General features: G+C 43.1%; 1 protein-coding gene across 1 annotated transcript in view; it reads right to left on the bottom strand.

Annotated features, from left to right (window-relative positions):
- Positions 1–20385, bottom strand: part of SUCLA2 (succinate-CoA ligase ADP-forming subunit beta) — a 101037-nt gene that overhangs the window by 41148 nt on the left and 39504 nt on the right. The window contains exons 4-6 of the mRNA XM_077297392.1: positions 10888–11050; positions 3385–3513; positions 1120–1258 (exon numbers count right to left, since the gene is read on the bottom strand). Of these exons, the coding sequence (XP_077153507.1) occupies positions 1120–1258; positions 3385–3513; positions 10888–11050 (431 nt within the window). The remainder of the gene's footprint in view (positions 1–1119; positions 1259–3384; positions 3514–10887; positions 11051–20385) is intronic.

Consider the following 20385-nt stretch of genomic DNA (forward strand, 5'->3'; position numbering starts at 1 on the left):
CTGGTACGTGGAGATGTGTGGACAGGTACTCTTCCACCATGTTGTTGTAAGGCTACCTCCTGCTAATATGGACCGTATCAGATAGTGGTGCCAGATGCTGTGGCATGCTCAAAGTTTTGCCACATTTCGGCCATGCTAACCCTTCCTTCTGAGTTGCTGGTGGTGACCTAGCTGCGTTGGAGACTTCCTCCTCCATCTCTGCTGTCAGGTGGGAAAAGCCATCAGTAGTTTCTCTTACCAGCACGTGCTTGTATTCACGCATTTTGTGATCCTGCTCCTGTGACGGAAGTAATGATGGTACGTTGTCATTGAAGCGGGAATCCAGCAGAGTGGGCACCCAATAATTTGCACAGGTAACAATACGGGCAACACGGCAGCATGTATTGGATCATCCTCCCCACAGCTGCTAGCACCGCTCCCAAACAAATTGTTGGCAGCGGCAGGGCTGACCCAAAGAGGGCACTCACACTGCTTCTATTTCTGCCCCCTGATGACATCTTGCTTATCAGTAGGAAGATGCAGCAGCAAAGCTAGAAGCAGAGAGCCAGCGCTGCACTTACTTCTACCAATGCAATGTAACCAGGGCATCTTCAGCGGCAGCGATGCATGAAGGTGTAGTAACTGCAGCGCTACCCTCTGATGATATCTTGTTACAGGAGTGGCGGTGGATGCTGCAGGGAAATTAGTGCCACCCCAGCCTCCTGTGACGTCCTTTTTGAGACTCCTTTTAAACAAAAAGTCACAAAGGAAAAAAAAAAAAATTTCTGGATAAGCAGGATAAGGACAAGTGTAGGGTATTTTTTATAATAAAGCGAATTACAAAAGTGGCTAGGATGTAAAAATATATATTTAGAAAGGACATTTTAGCTACCGGACCATTCCTTTAATAACAACCTATCAATATAGGAATGAATGTGCTCCTGTTCCTCTGTTCCTATCATTTCTCTAACATTATTTTCTTACCTATCCATTAATAAACTGGGATATTAAAAAGAAAATTCTCCTCCCAGACCATAAGATAAAAAGGCGTCAAAAACCAGCAAACTGCATAATGTCTGCCACATCTGAGAGCTGGAGGAAATGAATGGAATAAACATTCGTCAGAAAAGAGCGGCTTACCTATTCCAGATGCATCTTCTACCATGGGATTGATTTCGACCATTGTGGCATCGTACTTCATGAATAGATTATACAAGTTGATCATGCACTGGGCCGCCTCATCCACAAGATTTTCCGGGAAGCCCATTTTCTGGGCAAGCTAACATAAGAAAAGAGGCAATAAATAAATACAGTCCTGATGAATCATCTAGATTTCCCTGGAAAATATACTCAATTACCGTATCTCCAATTACATCTACTATTGTTTTAATGTATATAGCTCACAGATGGAAAGCACACAATCAAGAACTAAACATACAGACGTCTGGTGAAAGCAGAACGGATTGTTTTAATACACTTTCTTCTGAGGTTTCACACTAATAACACATCCAAATGTTTATGGACTTGTATAATACGATGTAACTTTTTCTTTCTCTTGTGTAACAGTAGTAAAATTACTTTAATAACCCGGCAAACTGCAGGTAGATACAAAAGTAAGAGGGAAAGCTCATTGCGGGCATTTTCTCAGATATTGAATCCCATCTTAAAAGAAAATGTCTCATCCATATATTTTTTTAATAACTAAAACCAGATGATTATATTCTTTTTTTCTCATAATAGTATTTTTTTATTCTATTTTATGTTCATGGTTTGGGGGACAATCTTGCCCGAGCTTCTCTTAACAGGAATATGAGATGTGCTTTACAGCAGCAACATGAATGACAGGGACCACACTGGAGATGTCCATCGACCTCTATGGGAGTGAGGTATGTATGCTCCGTGATCTGTGTAAAGCGAGGGGGAGGAGGTGAGCTGTGACCATCACCTATTGTAAATGCTGAATCCTCTGTTGTCTACATTCAGGTGAAACCATTCCAGAATGTGAAGAGTTGGGAGATGATGAATGATGAAAAATCAATGAAATGTTTTCCCCTGGTTGCAGTTTGCTATATAAAAAAACAAAAACGCATTGTACTCACCATTCCCAGGTCCTCTGGCGAGTCTTCCCCCCCCCCCCCTTCTAGAGCAGGTAAGCTCACTGACAGCCGAGGTGACGTTAGCACCGCAGCCAACACCACACACCGGTGGACACTTGCCAATCGACCCAGGAATGTTGAGTACGGGGCAGTTTGGGTTTTTTATATTAAACTGCAGCCACTTGAGAAATTAAATTGAAATGGAACAATGCCTTTAATCACTACAGAACTCGAAGTGTTCGTTTATAGTGAGACTCCGCAAAATTTCAAGATTTTCATATGGAAATGGAAAATAAAACATCACGAACAATTCTAGAAAAAAAAAAATATTTAAAGGGAACCTGGTATGTGAAAAAACGCTATTAACCTGCAGGTATGCATTGGAGTTCTGAACCTGCACGGTGCAGGCACCTAGACCCCATTGCCGGGAGGAAATTAACTTTATCCTTCCCGATACCATTTGGGGTTCAGTCATGGGGTGGTGCCGGTGCAGCTTCAGTCAGCGCTCAGTATATAGAGACCACGCCTCCGACACTGACTGACAGCTCGCTCATTATTAGTGCCGGCTGTCAGTCATTGTCAGGGAAATGACACAAACTTGATTGAAGTAAACCATAAATCAAAAGCTTAATGCAAGCTATTAATCATTTTCTAAACAAATTTAAAAAAGGGGGTTTTCATGTGCCCAGGTTAGCAATTTCAGGCTTCAATAAAAGGCCAGCACTTTAATTGGCATTGGGTGCTGCTATTATTTCTTACCTGGATCCCATAGTGGTCACTATGAGCTGAGCACCGCTACCGGTGTTTCCTTTTCAACCTGCCTTGGGGAGAGCTTTAAGATCCATCGATGGACGTTTCCCTCTCTGTCCTACTAAGTAGTTGGTATCTGAAGCTTGCTAGTGCTACTAGACTTTTCTGAATACAAATTATGGTCAAGATAGTGCCAAAGGGTCCCTAATAGCCCCTAAAAGGGAAAGGCTTTCTAGCAAAAGTCAGGCTGAAAAGTTCTGTGTAGTAAGACCTTGGCATGCCGAGCAGGATCCCACAATAACATCTCGTGTGTTATCACGAGATCTCGCTCCTTGTACTAACCCCCGCATCCTGTACTAAGCCGTTACCGCTTTAATAATCTTACCATTAATAAACAGGGAGGAAGTGCTGGGATAGTGCAAAGAGCGAGATCTCATGATAACACACGAGACCTCGCGCTCTCACTGTGAGAGGGTCATCCATTTATTTCCACTCCGTCGGTTCTTCAGTATTTCCAATGCATGGTGACCGATTGCCTTTAAAATGCAAAATCATTTACCCTAGCAGCTTGTTCCTTCTGAATGCCTTGTACAATATCAATTGGCTCTTTTACAATAGCATCAGGATTTTCAGCAGCAACATCTTCAATGTTAACACCACCTTGTGAGCTTCCAATCAACACGGGACCCTGAAAAAAATAAAACAAAAAGAGAATATTACAAACAATAGCTCAAAATGTAAAATATCAGCAAAGTATCTGAAACAGCAAAATTCAGACTTCCTTTACATGTCGGCGCACATGACCTTACATAGCATTTCAAAGATAATGTAGTAGGTGGGCCTCTGGGATCGGAGAAAGTTCATTTTGGGCGACCGTATGGTCCATCTGGTTACAACTGTCTCTGCCAATTACCCAACTGTTTAATGAGATCCCAGCAGATTTGATTTCTGAGGCTAGGGAGACTCACTCAAGGCAAACATCACTACGTACAATGTCAATCCGTAGCTGGAGAGCTGTAAAACAGGTCAGAATTAGACTTGGAATTGGTGAAATACATCTTCTAGAGTGACGGATTGCGATCTCTTAGTGAGCACTTTTTGTCAGGATGCACTGTGCCACTGGTGAAGGAGAAATAATAGTCGGGCACTTTGGCACAGTTTGCACCCGGTCCCATAAATGTAGCCAAGTTGAAACTTAAAGGGATTGTTCACTACTCAGGCAACCCCTTCTGAATCCCGGAGTCATCCCTCCCCCAGTAAAATAACACTTACAACGTGTGCACATACCCTTATACTCACCTCCGGAGCCATAGAAGAGGTGTCAGAACTTGCTCTCCTGGGCTCAAGGAACATTATTATGTCACACAATCCCTGCAGCCAATTAGCATCGACTTCTCTCCTCTTCCAGACAAATTAAGACAACAGGAGGAAGTGAGAGCCGCTGCTGCCCTCTTACTTCCTCCAGAAGTACGCGCTTCATCCATAGGATAGTAGAATGAAGCCTGCGCTGATTGGCCCCAAGGATCACATGACATAATGTCACGTGAGAGCCTGTGTCGAGACCAATGGCACAGCTCCGGCTCTGTAGGCGAGTATAAGTGTTATTATTCTACTGGGTGAAACACAGGGATTCAGCAGGGGTGGTCCAAGTACACGACAACCCCTTTACTGCTACGGTATACACTCTCGAGAACTGCGACCTACAATAAACAGTTAAATGTGACTAGATAATTCTGATCAATTAACATTATGCAGGAACACGCACACACGACACATTTTCTTCGGCAACAGTTTATACAATTCAATAAAACATTCCACAAAACCAGATTACATTGTTGGTTCACAAAATGCCCTGAATGTTAAAACAGAAAAACATAGCCCGAAAGCTAGCAGGAGGCAAGTTAGGTCAAGCAGCCTATAAAGACGCTGTCAGTTACACGCAGTTACACATGAAAGCTAGGTGTGCCTCACGCTGACAGCACCCATCATACTTCAGGGTAGAAACAGCAGCAGTTGAGGTTGTGTGGAGCACTGCTGCCACCTTGTGTTCCAGCTAGGTAGCAGCATGTGAGATATTTTTTTTTGTTATCCTTCTGTTAAAGAAAGAAAAACCCACAATGTTCACTGATAGATCTTGAAACTGACAAAAGTAATTATCAATTTAAATTTGCAAAAGATGAGCGAATGAAAATCAGACATTGCTTTTGAATTATAGTTCAACAGAGAAATAAAAAAAACTAATGAAAACGGCCTGGACAAAAATGATATAGACGCCTAGAAAAGCTTGAAAATAATTTGACCATAATAGGGACATGTTAAGCTAAGGTGAGTCCTGTAATTAGCATCACAGGTGTTTACAAACTTGTAATCAGTCAGTCTGCCTGGAGAAAAGTAGTCATAGTGCTGTTTGGAATCAGGGTGTGTAGCACACTGAACATGGGCCACAAAAAGCTGAGGTGAGAATGGTCTCAGGAAGAAAATGATAAACAGATATGTTAAAAGATTAAAAAATATAAGACCATCTCCAAACAGATTCACGTTCGTGTTCCTAAAAGTACACATATTATTCAGAAGTTTAAGGTCTATGGGACTGTAGCCAACCTTCCCGGGACGCGACCACAAGAGGAAAATTGCTAACATATTGAAGAGACAGGTAATAATATAAATGATAACTAAAGAGCCAAGAACACCTTCAGAAACGATTAGACGTGAACTCCAAGGTCAAGGTACATCAGTGTCAGATCACATCATCGGCTGCGGTTTCGGCCAAAGTGGACTTCATGAAAGACTACTGAGGTGGAAACCACTGTTGAAAGCAAATCATGAAAAAACAAGACTTGAATTAGAAAAAATGCATACTGGGAGAATGTCCTATGGACAGATGAGACAAAACTGGAGCTTTTTGGGAAGTCACATCAGCTCTATGTTCACAGACACAAAAATGAAGCATAGAAAGAAAAGAACACTGCACCTACTGTGAAACATGGAGGAGGCTCTGTTATGTTTTTTGGTTGTTGTGTTGCATCTGGCAAAGGGTGTCGTGAATCTGTGCAGGGTACAATGACATCGAGACTATCAAGTCATTCTGGAATGAAATATGCTGCCCTATATCAGAAAGTTTGGTGAATTGCAGGTCAAATGTCCTCCAACACGATAATGACCAAAAGTACAGCTAAAAACATCCAAGAATGGCTAAAAGCAAAGCACTGAATTATTCTTAAGTGGCCTTAGATGACCCTTATCTAAATCTTATTGAACTTCTACGGAAGGGACTGAAACTTGCATCCTTCACACATGAGACAGCTGGTGAAGTTTGTTCCTGAGGAGTGGGCCAAAACAGAAGTGGATAGGTGCACAAGTCTCATTAAGGGTGCAGTCAGACTGTATAACACTGATGAGCGTCATCTGATGCTTTATCGGATAGCACTCAGCTCAGTGTTATACTATGGGGCAGTGCAGACCTGCAATGCTGCAGGTGATTCCGATGATCGGATCACATGCACACATACAAGCCTATATGTGCGTGTGAAACATCGGACTGCTCTCGGATGTCATCTAAGTACAGTCCCATGTCCGCAGAACTACACAGAGAATGGAGAAGATGGAGAAATTAAGTTCTCCGTTTTCTCTGCACCTGTGATGCGATTCTCTCATGCGAATTGGGTCACAGTAAGATGATACTCGGATCAATCTCTAATAGAGTTGGAGCTGAGTGTCATTAGCATAATTGGCCCGATTCTCTCGCAGGACTAAACATACGGACGTCTGACCCCTGTCTGAGAGTTACAGAAATCTTATTTACAGTGAGTGCCTAGCAAGAAAATATCAAGTTAAAGATGTTGACCACTACTTGGACAACCTCTTCTCATACCTCACGATAAAATAAAAAAGCCTATACTCCTCTCCTGTGCTGGCGCCGTTCTCGCGCAGCTCCCCTGCGGTGATGTGACACATGACCCCGGCGCCCAATCATCGCTGGCGTCACTGTCTCCACCGTCTGTCGAATTGAACATGAAGAGGAAGTGAGGAGCAGCTGCAGCCCGGACTTCCTCCATGCTCAATTCAACAAAAGGCGGAGACAGCACGGGAGCCCCGAAGAGAGCGAGTGCCAACATGGGGGGAACGGAGCCAAAGCAGGAGGGGAGTATAGTATAGATTTTTTATTTTATCAGGGCCAAGCGTCGAGAATGAGAAGGGGTTATTAAAGTAGAGTACAACCCCTTAAAGGTAACATCATTTTTGTCCAAGCCATTTTTATTAGTGTGTTTTTTACATTTTTCTATTGAATCACAATTTAAAATCAACGTCTGATTTTCATTTGTTGATATTCAGTAAATTTAAATAGAAAATTCCTTTTGTCAGTTTCAAGTTATTTCAGTGACCATTGTGGGTTCTTCTTACTTTAAGAGAAGGTACCAAAAATGTTATCGATCTCTGTAGATTTACCCATTATTACTCAAGACCAGAACATTTTTCTATGCCTTTATTGTGTAAAGATAAACACATTCTAAAGGCATTTTCCACTTTTAGTATCATTCGATACGACTTTCAGAAGGTGACATTAGTTGGAGTCCAGATCTCAGGAAATTCCATTTACGCAGCCAATAATGGCCATTTAAAAAAAGAGAGTAATGTGCATGTTACCGTATACACTTTTCTTTGAACTAAATTCAATGCACGCAATGCAAACCTAAGGAAGGGGCAATTCTTTCTTTGCCCCAGGCCGTATGCAAACAAAAAGGAATATCCATATTGTGCTCCTGGCCGGTGATCACAGCTGGGCAGAGAAACGTTGCATGCAGCATAATCAATCTCCACTGTCACATCCGACCGCCACAAGACACTAAAGTAACCGCACAGGACACTGGGATCAGATTTTTCTGTAGATTTTTTCTGGCCGAGTGCATAAAAAGTGACGAAGTGTGGACATGTGAGTGGGTCCTTACAATTACTCTCACACACAGGTTTCCCAGTGAAATGAAGCAGTATTAGATAGACATAGATGCCCACATCAACAAGGGAAATTATTACATGGTATTAGGGCATCCATTAGGTTCGTATTGAATATTTGGTCTCATTGGATTTTTCTCAGTATTAAAGGAGTTTTTTTTCACCTTCTGTCCTGAGGTGTGCACCGCTCCCCTGCCTCGCAGCTTTCTACATGCTGGGAAGGGGATTCGTTCCTAAAAATTAACATCTTGAACCATTGGAATTGTTGTGCCGTTGGTCCAAACTACGCATTCTCCATTACTCGAAGCAGAGGCAGTCTTTCCTCTGTCATCATAGGAGCATAAAATGTTACAATGTAATTATTGAAAATCCTTTCCTTTCTCAAGAACAGTGGGATTTTTAATTATATTGATTACTGCTTATTCTCTGGGTTAACAGCCACGTCTGCAGTGTATCAGTGGAAGCAAGAAGCGCAGCACGTACAAACTCTTTCCAATAAAGCTTGCCAGCGCTGCTCTGAAGGTAGCTCCGGCCAGCTTCAGGGTCCTTGCGCTCCTCCAATGCTGCAGAGGCAAAGCTGCTTCTCTGCTTACAGAATAGGAGAGTTCACAGCTTGGACCAGCGTAGCAACATCGCCAATGATCCAAACTGTCAATCAGGAGCACACTGCCCCCGGCACTAAGAGACCAAGAGGCAAAGGAGCGGAGTGCTCCTAAGTGAGAATATGGGGACAACCTGTCTGGGCTTATCTGGAAACTGTAGAATTTAGAAAGTAATCTAACATGAAGAATCCTAAAGGCCACGTTCAGACTTTCAGTATTTGGTCAGTATTTGACATCAGTATCTGTAAGCCAAAACAGGAGAGGAAAAATCAGAGGAAAAGTGTAATAGAAACACATCACCACTTCTGTATTTATCACCCACTCCTGGTTTTGGCTAACAAGCACAAAGATAAACTACTGAATGTGTGAATGTGGCCTAACAGTGATGTAATGTACTCACTGTTAGGATTCTGCCATATCTACATTCCCGGCGCTCTTCGCATGCAGTTTTCTCTACTGCTTCTCTTCACGGGCTCATCTCAGAAAAGCAGAAGAGAAAATGTTCAACATGTGATCACATATTTGTGAATCACAGAGCAAATACTTAAAAGTGAGAACAATACACATTATTAGGATCATGCAGGTTATAGTCCCGCTAAATAAAAAGTCTCGGACAACCTTTTTAAGTACTAAACATACTTAATAGTCAGTAACCCATGAATAGTCTGTAATATGGCATTCAACTTGAAGAATTCATTTTCTTATCAATTTTAATAAAACTTAACACCTTTCTGCACATCTTTGATTAAAAACAAGTTAGCATTTAAAAGGCAATGAGCGCAGACCTATGGGGATTACGTTAAAATGTTTGTCATGATGTGATTCACAACTCTCGCAGATTTCTGGAAATTAATGCGAGGTATCCTTTCTCCAGGGCACGTTAATATTGGCTGCTAAACATCTGACAGCGTAATAAATCACTGCAGGCTTCTTCTAAGAAATAAAGTGATGAAATACCGGCTCTGCTCGGGGGAACCACCAAGCACCACACACTTCAAGGCACCGACAGTATAGAAGTGCTAAGAGAATCATAGAGACACAAAAAGTATCACGTACATTACTAAGTGCAAGAATATAAAGGCTATGTGCCCACGTTGCGGATTCGTGTGTGGATTTTTCAGTACCGTTTTTGTAAAATCCACAGGAAAAACGCACTGCGCTTTACCTGCGGATTTCCTGCGTTTTTTGTGCGGATTTCACCTGCTTTTTACCACCTGCGCATTCCTATAAAGGAACAGGTGTAAAACGCTGTGGAATCTGCACAAAGAATTGACATGCTGCAGAAAATACAACGCAGCGTTTCCGTGCGGTATTTCCTGCAGCATGTGCACTGCGGATTTGGTTTTCCATAGGTTTACATGGTACTGTAAACCGGATGGAAAACTGCTGCGAATCCACAGCATCCAATCCACTGCGGATCCGCTTCCAAATTTGCGACGTGTACACATACCCAAAGGATTCACCATGATCAGTCTCCATTCTACATCAAGACATGAATGAAGAAAACAGGGAAAAGCTACCACAAATAAATTCAATAAATGTACAATTCACATAAAATCTCGTTTTTAGGACTTCTGTCCGCATTTTACTTACATGCATTAAAGAGCTTGGACACTATATATGTTTCTTCTTCTTTGAATTGATTATGGGGTGCACCCCTGTCGATCTGCTATTACCAGAACCTGTGGCGCACAAATGTTTTCGGAAGCTAATGGGACACAACAGCTCCTTCATTGCTATAGACTCCAATGTGATGTTGATGACCTATCCTAAGGATCGTAGTACTGGGCAACCCCTTTACAATATATTGTCTGCCCACCAAGCCAAGCCTTTTGAGCGGGCTAAAATGTCATCCCTAGTGTAAAAGTGATAGCACTTGCTGCCAAGGATGAGTGGACCCATGGATTTTCGGGTTCATCGGTTCGATTACTAGAACTGTACCCGAATCCCAAAGAAACTGGAAAATCGCTCTCAACTCTAAAACAGACTACAGGAAGAAGTCAGTGTTCGGAGTTCAGCATCGGACACTAGGTGTCTAATACGAAACCCAAACTTACTCGCTACTGCTACAGGAAACCCTGAAGACCATTTCATGGTCTTATCTGAAGACCATAAAGTCCATATCAATAGTCCTTATCTAAAGACCATAGACCATAGTCTTTAGACTCATGAAATGCCAATAAACACAACCTCTCCATAAAGAAGTAATAGAAGGTCTAAAGTTGTAGAATGGGTTAAAAAAATATTCCAACCAATGCATCTAATCACAACACAGTCATAAAAATAAAAAAATGCAAAATATGCAACTAAAATAAAAAACCCTTAACATTCCAGTAAGTTCCATCATGCTGGATTATCATCTGAATTTATAGAAGGATGACGCACTGAGAAACTTATGTCAGTCATTTTACTTTCTCCGAGCGAGAAATTGGTCATGATTGCTCTCTGCAGCATGCACATTCCCTATAGCTTATAAGCCTTATAAACGCTATGAGAACGCGGGAACTCACTTGAAATGACCTTTCCATGGTAATTGCAAAGTAATATTCTCTCCTGGGATATCTGCGCTCACAGATGAACACATGGTTACATATCCTGCCCTTCTCTCCCGTCTGTTTCGTAAAAAGCAGCTTCCCAATCATCTGTGAGGAAATAGCTTTGGCTTCTTCTGGACTATAATGAAAGAATAGAAAATGAAGTATCAGGGTAAAGAAGAAAAAGCAGACATGTATGTTAAGTGCTTGTACCCTGCCTCTGCCCTACATTGCCCCCGCTCAGATGGATAAACAAATGACCATTATGGGAAGCATTGCCAGCAGTGTCAGGTGTATGAATTGTGCTTCTCTGACATTTTCATCCCGTGTAAGGATAGAGAGGAGAACAGATTCTTTGAAAATTCAATCACTGCATTGGAATGATTGGAAAAAGCTCATTTTCACAGACATGTATTACCAAGCACGGCTCGGAGAGGAATCAATAAAAGAATCTAATTCTGAGCAGGCTAAGCTAAACTAGAAGTTCATGATGTGCACAACATCCTGTCAAATCACCTTGAACATCATGTTATATCTAGAATGAAAATATGGGAAAAGGAAACATGGCTGCTTTGTTCCAGAAACAAAACTACTGTCTGTTATTGCCTTGCTATTACCACTTGCTTCAATTAAAGTTAAAGGGAACCTGTCCTCTTGTAATGCTGTGCAATCTATAGGCAGTACAAAAGGAGTATAGGCCGAAACCGAGGAGGCGGTAATGCTGTTCAACTATAGGCAGTACAAAAGGAGTATAGGCCGGAGCCGAGGAGAACATAATGCTGTTCAACTATAGGCAGTACAAAAGGAGTATAGGAAGGAACCACGGAGGCTGTAATGCTGTTCAACTACAGGCAGTATAGGAGGAGTATAGGAAGGAACCACGGAGGCTGTAATGCTGTGCAATCTATAGGCAGTACAAAAGGAGTATAGGCTGGAGCCGAGGAGAACATAATGCTGTTCAACTATAGGCAGTACAAAAGGAGTATAGGAAGGAACCACGGAGGCTGTAATGCTGTGCAATCTATAGGCAGTACAAAAGGAGTATAGGCCGGAGCCGAGGAGGCTGTAATGCTGTTCAACAATAAGCAGTATAGGAGGAGTATAGGGAAGAGCTGAGAAAGCTGTAATGCTGTTCAAGTATAGGCAGTATAGGGAGAGTATAGGCAGGAGCCGAGAAGGCAGTAATGCTGTTTAACTATAGGATGTATAGGAGGAGTATAGGCAAGAGCTGAGGAAGATGTAATGCTGTTCAACTATAAGCAGTACAAAAGGAGTATAGGCAGGAGCAGAGGAGGCTGTAATGCTGTTCAACTATAGGCAGTATAGGAGGAGTATAGGCAAGAGCTGAGGAAGATGTAATGCTGTTCAAGTATAGGCAGTATAGGGGGAGTATAGGCAGGAGCCGAGGAGGATGTAATGCTGTTTAGCTATTGGATGTATAGGAGCAGTATAGGAAGGAACCACGGAGGCTGTAATGCTGTTCAACTATAGGTAGTATAGGAGGAGTATAGGCCGGAGCTGAGGAAGATGTAATGCTGTTCAAGTATAGGCAGTATAGAATAAGTATAGGCAGGAGTCGAGGGAGTTGTAATGCTGTTCAACTACAGCCAGTATAGGCAGGAGCAGAGGAATATGTAATGCTGTTCAAGTATAGGCAGTATAGGAAGAGTATAGGCAGGAACCGAGGAGGCTGTAATGCTGTTCAAGTATAGGCAGTATAGGAGGAGTATAGGCCGGAGCCGAGGAGGCTGTATGTAATGCTGTTCAACTATAGGTAGTATAGGACGAGTGTAGGCCAGAGCTGAGGAGGCTGTAATGCTGTTCAACTATAGGTAGTATAGGAGGAGTATAGGCAAGAGCTGGGGAAGATGTAATGCTGTTCAAGTATAGGCAGTATAGAATGAGTATAGGCCGGAGAAGAGCAGATATTAAAACTGTGCCCCATATATATGCAGTAAAGAAAGAGTATAGGAAGGAGAGGAGCAGATAGAAATTATGTACAATCTATAGGCAGTATAGAAGTAGTAAAAGCAGGAGATGAGTAGATCGTAATGATGTGGAATCTATAGGCAGTATAGAAGGAGTATAAGCATTGGATGAGCAGATAACACTGTGCCAACTACAGGCAGTATAGAAGGACTATAAGCAGAAGGAGACAAGTAGCTTGCAATGATATGCAATCTATAGGCAGTGTAGAAGGAGTATATGCAGAAGGAGATGAACAGATAGTAATCCTGTGCCATCTACAAGCATTATAGAGTATAAGCAGACGAAGATGAGCAAATAGTAGTGCTGTGCCATCTATAGGCAGTATAGAAGAAGGAGTATAGTCAGAAAGATATGAGCAGATTGATATGTAGTTTTGTGGAAAAAGATTCAGTAAAATAATGGAATTTGTTGATAAAATTTTGTGCTTTCTCTATGCTTAGGAGTCTAGAGGGCGATCATATCTAGTGATTGACAGTAATTTCTGTGCACACAGACTGTCAGACACTGATAAGGTGCACCCCCAAACCAAAATGAGCAGGGATCCACATCAACGAATTACAGGTTATGCTCAACCTATAATTTAGAGTTGAACTCTGTCTGCAAAAATTCTTTCTAAACCAGAAAAACAACAACATAGTAATGGGACCCCACTCCCCCAAAAAATCCAAATTAAGAATAAAAAACTTGTTCATTTTAAGGGAAAAAATATATTTACTGCACTAACTTTGTAGAATAAATAATTAAATCATTTTACAGTATGAGTCATGCTGGACGCAACAATAACATATGTTTATTTCTTTTTTTGCATGCAGGTTTCTTTTTGTTTTATTTCTTTTAAAAAAGCGAGTTGAACTTTAACCAGAAGTAGCAAAAATAAACTTTATACATTTGATTTTTTTTGTAAATGGTACACCCCCCAAAAAACAGAGTTAAAATAAATCTAGAATTGTTGATTTTTGTTAATTTCATTTCAAAACATAATAAATAGTGATGAGCGAATGTACTCGTTACTCGAGATTTCTCCAGCATGCTCGGGTGACCTCCGAGTGTTTTTTAGTGCTTGGAGATTTCGTTTTTCTTGCCAAAGCTGAATGATTTACATCTGTGAGCCAGCATAAGTACATGTGGGGGTTGCCTGGTTGCTAGGGAATCCTCACATATAATCAAGCTGGCTAACAGATGTAAATCATTCAGCTGCGGAAAGAAAAACAATCTCCGAGCACTAAAAAATACTTGGAGGACCCCCGAGCGTGCTCAGGAAATCTCGAGTAACGAGTATACTCGCTCATCGCTAATAATAAATGATCAAAAAGTCATATGTGCCATAAAATGTTACCAAAGAAAATCTTTGTTAAATATTGGTAACATGATTTTACAGAGCCCATGGCAGCACCACCTGAGAGAGGATATCAGCCCATTAAGGAAGGAAAATACTGAATAAAAGGGCGGTACCTCTCCTCCGCATCAGTTGGGCTTCAGAGCATGACAGTATCTCCAATTATTTGTACAACCAACACCAATCAAACATTATTAATTCTAATTGTACACCCAACAGAATAGTGCACACCTAACAGTGAGAAGAAAAGATGGAATACAAGTGTGCTGTCACGGGCTCTGTACAGTCCCATTACCGGTAAATAAATATGATTTTTCCCTTTTTCCAATGACAGCACCACCTTAGAGACTTACATAGAAGAAACACCTTAGGGAGGTATCACTGATTGTAACACCTTTTTCCCAAAGGACAGATTGGCAGAGGAAGACAGATCAAGTCGGTAATGTTTATAAAAGGTGGAAGAGGAGGACCATGTAGCCACCTTACATATCCGGTCAATAGACACTTCCATCTTCTCTGCTAGGAGGTCGCGATGGCCTTGGTACAATGAGCCTTCAAGTTCCCTGGAACTGGCCTCCCTGATCCATCTAACGGGTACCCCTTATCATTTTAAGGACTTTCCTAACCCCCTGGAAGGAAAGAAACAGCCTTAGGCTGCTTTCACTCTTGCGTCAGCCCGTCGCAGTGCGTCGGACCGACGTACCGACGCATACTGTGAAATAGAAGCACAACGGGGGCAGCGGATGCAGTTTTTCAACGCATCCGCTGCCCCATTGTAATGTCCGGGGAGGAGGGAGCGGAGTTCCGGCCGCACATGCGCGGTCGGAAATGGCGGACACGACGCACAAAAAAACGTTACATGTAACATTTTTTTGTGCCATAAACATAAGGATGAATGACCTCGGGGAGATCAAAACATCCAACACCGCGGAGACACCATCACGTGTTTCTCAACGCAGTGATCCAGAACACTGCTCCCATCGCTTAAGGGAAATATGCAAATGCGGTGTCTCCGCGGTGTTGGATGTTTTGATCTCCCCAAGGTCATTCATCCTTATGTGTATAGTCCTTTCACTAGGCACTGCTCCTAATAGCCAGTTTCCTACTCCACACTGATGAGGGGCAAATACCCCAAAACAGCTGTCTGTGGATGGATACCATGTTTTGGCATAGGTGGTTTTCCTTTATTGGATGCTGCCCTTCCCGTTATTGTTCCTTCCCGGTGAAAGACCTGGCTATTCATTGCTTGCGTTGAGAAACACGTGATGGTGTCTCCGCGGCTTTTCTACATGCATTTGCATATTTCCCATAAGGGATGGGGGCAGTGTTCTGGATCACTGCGTTGAGAAACACGTGATGGTGTCTCCGCGGTGTTGGATGTTTTGATCTCCCCGAGGTCATTTATCCTTATGTTTATAGTCCTTTCACTAGGCACTGCTCCTAATAGCCAGTTTTTTTCTGCCGACGGTCCGCCAAAACACGACGCATCCGTCGCACGACGGATGCGACGTGTCACAATGCGTCGCTAATGCAAGCCTATGGAGAAAAAAAACATCCTGCGGACAACTTTGCAGGATGCGTTTTTTCTCCAAAACGACGCATTGTGACGTGCGTCGTACGACTCTAATGTTAAAGTAGCCTTAGCGTACCGGACGTAGGCAAGGCATATCTTCGGTACTATCCTTACTTCACTTTAAGTTCCATCGAGGACAGGAAACCAAAACTGATGTGAATGAGAGGTACCGCCCTTTTATTCAGTAGGTTTCCTGTCCTTGATAGGCGGATAATATCTCTCAGGTGGTGTTGTCTTGGGAGAAAAGGAAAAACTACACATTGTCACTCAACAAATTAAGCTTTCATGCATACCCATTGATGGAAAAATGTAAAACATATTAGAGTATGGTAAGAACAATGATTTTTTGTCTCAGTTTATATTCAGTTAGAAGGGAATACGATCATGAGTCTAACTGTATAGATTTGATATAGCCACAAGTCTACTGACCCAAAGACAGTTGAAAAAATGGCAGAATTGTTGTTTTACTTTGTATTATTCCTCACAAAAAAAGTAAACAAGTAAATAAGTTAATCACATTTACCTCAAAATGAGGCCTTAAAAAGAATAAAAAAACCTCTCATAGCTAATACTGAAAAAAATGTGACAGTCATGGCTCTTGGAAAGCGACAAAAACATACTTCTTATCTATATATATATAAGAGGCATCGTGATTACTCGCTAATCCCGCCCCCTGCACAGTAGCTCCGCCCCCACCACATCAACACACAAAATCCCGCCCCCCCACCTCATTACCACACACAATCCCGCCCCCACCACATCACCACACACAATCCCGACCCACATTACCACACACAATCCCGCCCCCACCACATTACCACACACAATCCCGCCCCCACCACATTACCACACACAATCCCGCACCCCACATTACCACACATAATTCCGCCCCCCACATTACCACACATAATTCCGCCCCCCCACCACAATACCACACATAATCCCGCCCCCCACCACATTACCACACATAATCCCGCCCCCCCACCACATATAATCCCACCCCCCCACCACATATAATCCCACCCCCCCACCACATATAATCCCACCCCCCACCACATATAATCCCACCCCCCACATCACCACACATAATCCCGCCCCCACCACATCACCACATAATCCTGCCCCCCCACCACATCACCACACATAATCCCGCCCCCACCACATTACCACCCATAATCCCGCCCCCACACCACCACACATAATCCCGCCCCCCCACATTACCACAGCTAATCCCGCCCCCCACATCACCACACATAATCCCGCCCCCCACCACACAATCCCGCCCCCCACATTACCACACATAATCCCACCCCCCACATTACCACACATAATCCCGCCCCCACCACATCACACATAATCCCGCCCCCCACATCACCACACATAATCCCATCCCCCACATTACTACACATAATCCTGCCCCCACAATACCACACACAATCCCGCCCCCACCACATAACCACATAATCCCACCCCCCACCACATCACAACATATAATCCCGCCCCCCACCACATTACCACACATAATCCCGCCCCCCCACATTACCACACGAGGCTGCGTCCCCACACATTACCACACGAGGCTCCGTCCCTACATTACCATACGAGGCTCCGTCCTCACACATTACCACACGAGGCTCCGTCCCTCCACATTACCACACGAGGCTTCGTCCCCACACATTACCATACGAGGCTCCGTCCTCACACATTACCACACGAGGCTCCGTCCCTCCACATTACCACACGATGCTCCGTCCCTCCACATTACCACACGATGCTCCGTCCCCGCACATTACCATACGAGGCTCCGTCCTCACACATTAGCACACGAGGCTCCGTCCCTCCACATTACCACACGAGGCTTCGTCCCCACACATGATTATTATTGTTATTAACTTCATTTTAAGTTAATTTACCACCTACATAAGCACTACTGAATGTTGTCATTATTTACTTAAGTTTAATCACTAGCAGCGTTAATTAGATAGCAATGAGCGTGCCGAGCGTTAGCTGGCTGGAAACATCTAGTACACATATATATATTGCCAAGGGCTCATATTGACAAGGGAGGCATAACAAATGTGATAAAGGAGCTAATTCAATCAAGTATATATTTTTGCTGAGTAGCAAGCTCACAACACATATCCAATCTTAATTATGCTTACCCATTGTATATTTAAAAGCCAGACCGGGTGGCGTGGCACTTTACTGTTGTGTTACATTTATGCTGAGATACCTGTGGCCAATATGTATCTGATCCCTCTCTATTTGTACGTTACTTTTAATAGTGATTTATTTACTATGTTACTATATGATAAACAATAAAATTTGCATTTTTGGACATATTACTCCTATTTTTCTATGGTTTATTACTATATATTTATATATACACACGCAAATGCTGCACTTCATCATCCAGGTAACTGCCGACAATTTCGTCCGATATTGTGGTCCCTTGTGGATTATCACTGCCCTGCTTACTTTAAAGGCTAACTGTACTTTTCAGAATAAGCTGCCGTGTGTATATAATAATAATCTTTATTTATATAGCGCCAACATATTCTGCAGCGCTTTACAGTTTGACAGTTTCAAACACAACGATCATGAGTAACAACGTTAACAATAATACAATAATTAAAGCAAAAATAAAACGATCCTGCTCGTGAGAGCTTACAATCTACAATGAGGCGGGGGAGATACAAAGTACAGGTGTGTATTTACAATGATGGTCCAGCCATCTTGAGTGAATGGGGGATAGATAGAGATAGTGAATGAGCTACACACACACTTACACATAAAATGACTGATTAGGGAACATGGTAGGTCTGAACAAATGTGTTTTGAAGGCGCGCTTAAAACTGTGCAAATTGTGACTGGTCCTAATATCTTGGGGTAGAGCATTCCAGAGTATTGACGCAACGTGGGAGAAGTCTTGGAGCCGAGAGTGGGAGGTACGGATTAGTGCAGAGGTTAGTTCAAAGTCGTTTGCAGAGCGCAGCGATCGGCTAGGCCGATAGACAGAAATGAGGGAGTTGTAGGGGGGTGTCGCACTCTGGAGAGCTTTGTGGCTGAGAACAAGTACTTTGAATTGGATCCTATAATGAATGGGCAGCCAGTGTAACGACTGGCGAAGAGCGGATGCATCTGAGTAACGATTAGCCAGATGGACAACCCTGGCTGCTGCATTAAGGATGGACTGGAAAGGGAAAGTCGAGTAAGGGGGAGGCCAATTAATAGAGCATTGCAGTAGTCCAGGCGGGAGTGGAACAGGGCGACAGTGAGGGTTTTTGTTGTTTCCATGGTGAGAAAAGGGCGGATTCTAGAGATGTTCTTTAGGTGTAAGCGGCACGAGCGGGCAAGAGATTGTATATAGGAGGTGAAGGAGAGATTGGGGTCAAACATAACACCCAGACAGTGCGCCTGCTGCCGGGGTGTTATTAGGATGCCACCAAAGGAGAGGGAAATGTCAGATTTAGGGAGGTTAGTAGAAGGCGGGAGCAGAAGTTCAGTTTTGGAGAGGTTGAGTTTCAGATAGAGAGTGGACATGATGTTGGAGACTGCGGACAGGCAGTCAGTGGCGTTCTGTAGTACAGCGGGGGTAAGGTCAGGGGATGATGTGTATAGTTGTGTGTCATCAGCATAAAGATGGTACTGAAAGCTAAATCTGCTGATGGTCTGTCCAATTGGGGCCGCATAGAGAGAGAAGAGAAGGGGGCCAAGGACTGAGCCCTGAGGTAACTTGACAGTGAGAAGAAGAGGAGATGAAGTGGAGCCAGCAAACTGAACACTGAAGGAGCGGTCAGAAAGATAGGAAGAAAACCAGGAGAGAGCAGTGTCCTTAATGCCTAGTGACTGGAGCCTAGAGAGGAGATGGTGGTCGACCGTGTCGAAAGCTGCAGAAAGGTCGAGAAGAATGAGCAGAGTGTGGTCACTGTTACATTTTGCTGTCAGAAGGTCATTGGTCACCTTGATGAGTGCAGTTTCTGTCGAATGTAGGGGGCGGAAGCCGGACTGTGAAGGGTCTAGGAGGGAATGAGTGGAGAGGTAACGGGTAAGGCGGGAGTAGATCAGGCGCTCAAAGAGTTTCAAGATGATGGGGAGATTGGAGGCTAGTCTGTAGTTGATTGTGCAGGATGGGTCGAGAGCAGGTTTCTTTAATAATGGAGTAATGAAGAGTGTTTGAAGGAGGAGGGGAAAATGCCAGAGGAGAGGGAGAGATTAAAGGTTGTAGTTAGGGGATTTAGGCGACTATATAATGAATAACACCATTTCTAGCCATTACATGACTTATATCCTGCATTTTTCAATTGTTTTACCCTCTGCATAATCTCTCTCTTTATTTTTATTATTTATATAGCACCATTAATTCCATGGTGCTGTACATGAGAAGGGGTTATATCAAAATACAAATATCACCTACAGTAAACAAACTAACAATGACAGACTGATACAGAGGGGAGAGGACCCTGCCCTTGCGAGCTTACGTTCTACAGGATTATGGGGATAATTCGTAATCCAATTGTAGTTGGTGGGCAGATATGAGCTGCAGTAATCTAGCCACACAGCACAGCACACAGAT

The sequence above is a fragment of the Ranitomeya variabilis genome, chromosome 3 (assembly GCF_051348905.1).
Source record: "Ranitomeya variabilis isolate aRanVar5 chromosome 3, aRanVar5.hap1, whole genome shotgun sequence".
Classification (NCBI taxonomy): domain Eukaryota; kingdom Metazoa; phylum Chordata; class Amphibia; order Anura; family Dendrobatidae; genus Ranitomeya; species Ranitomeya variabilis.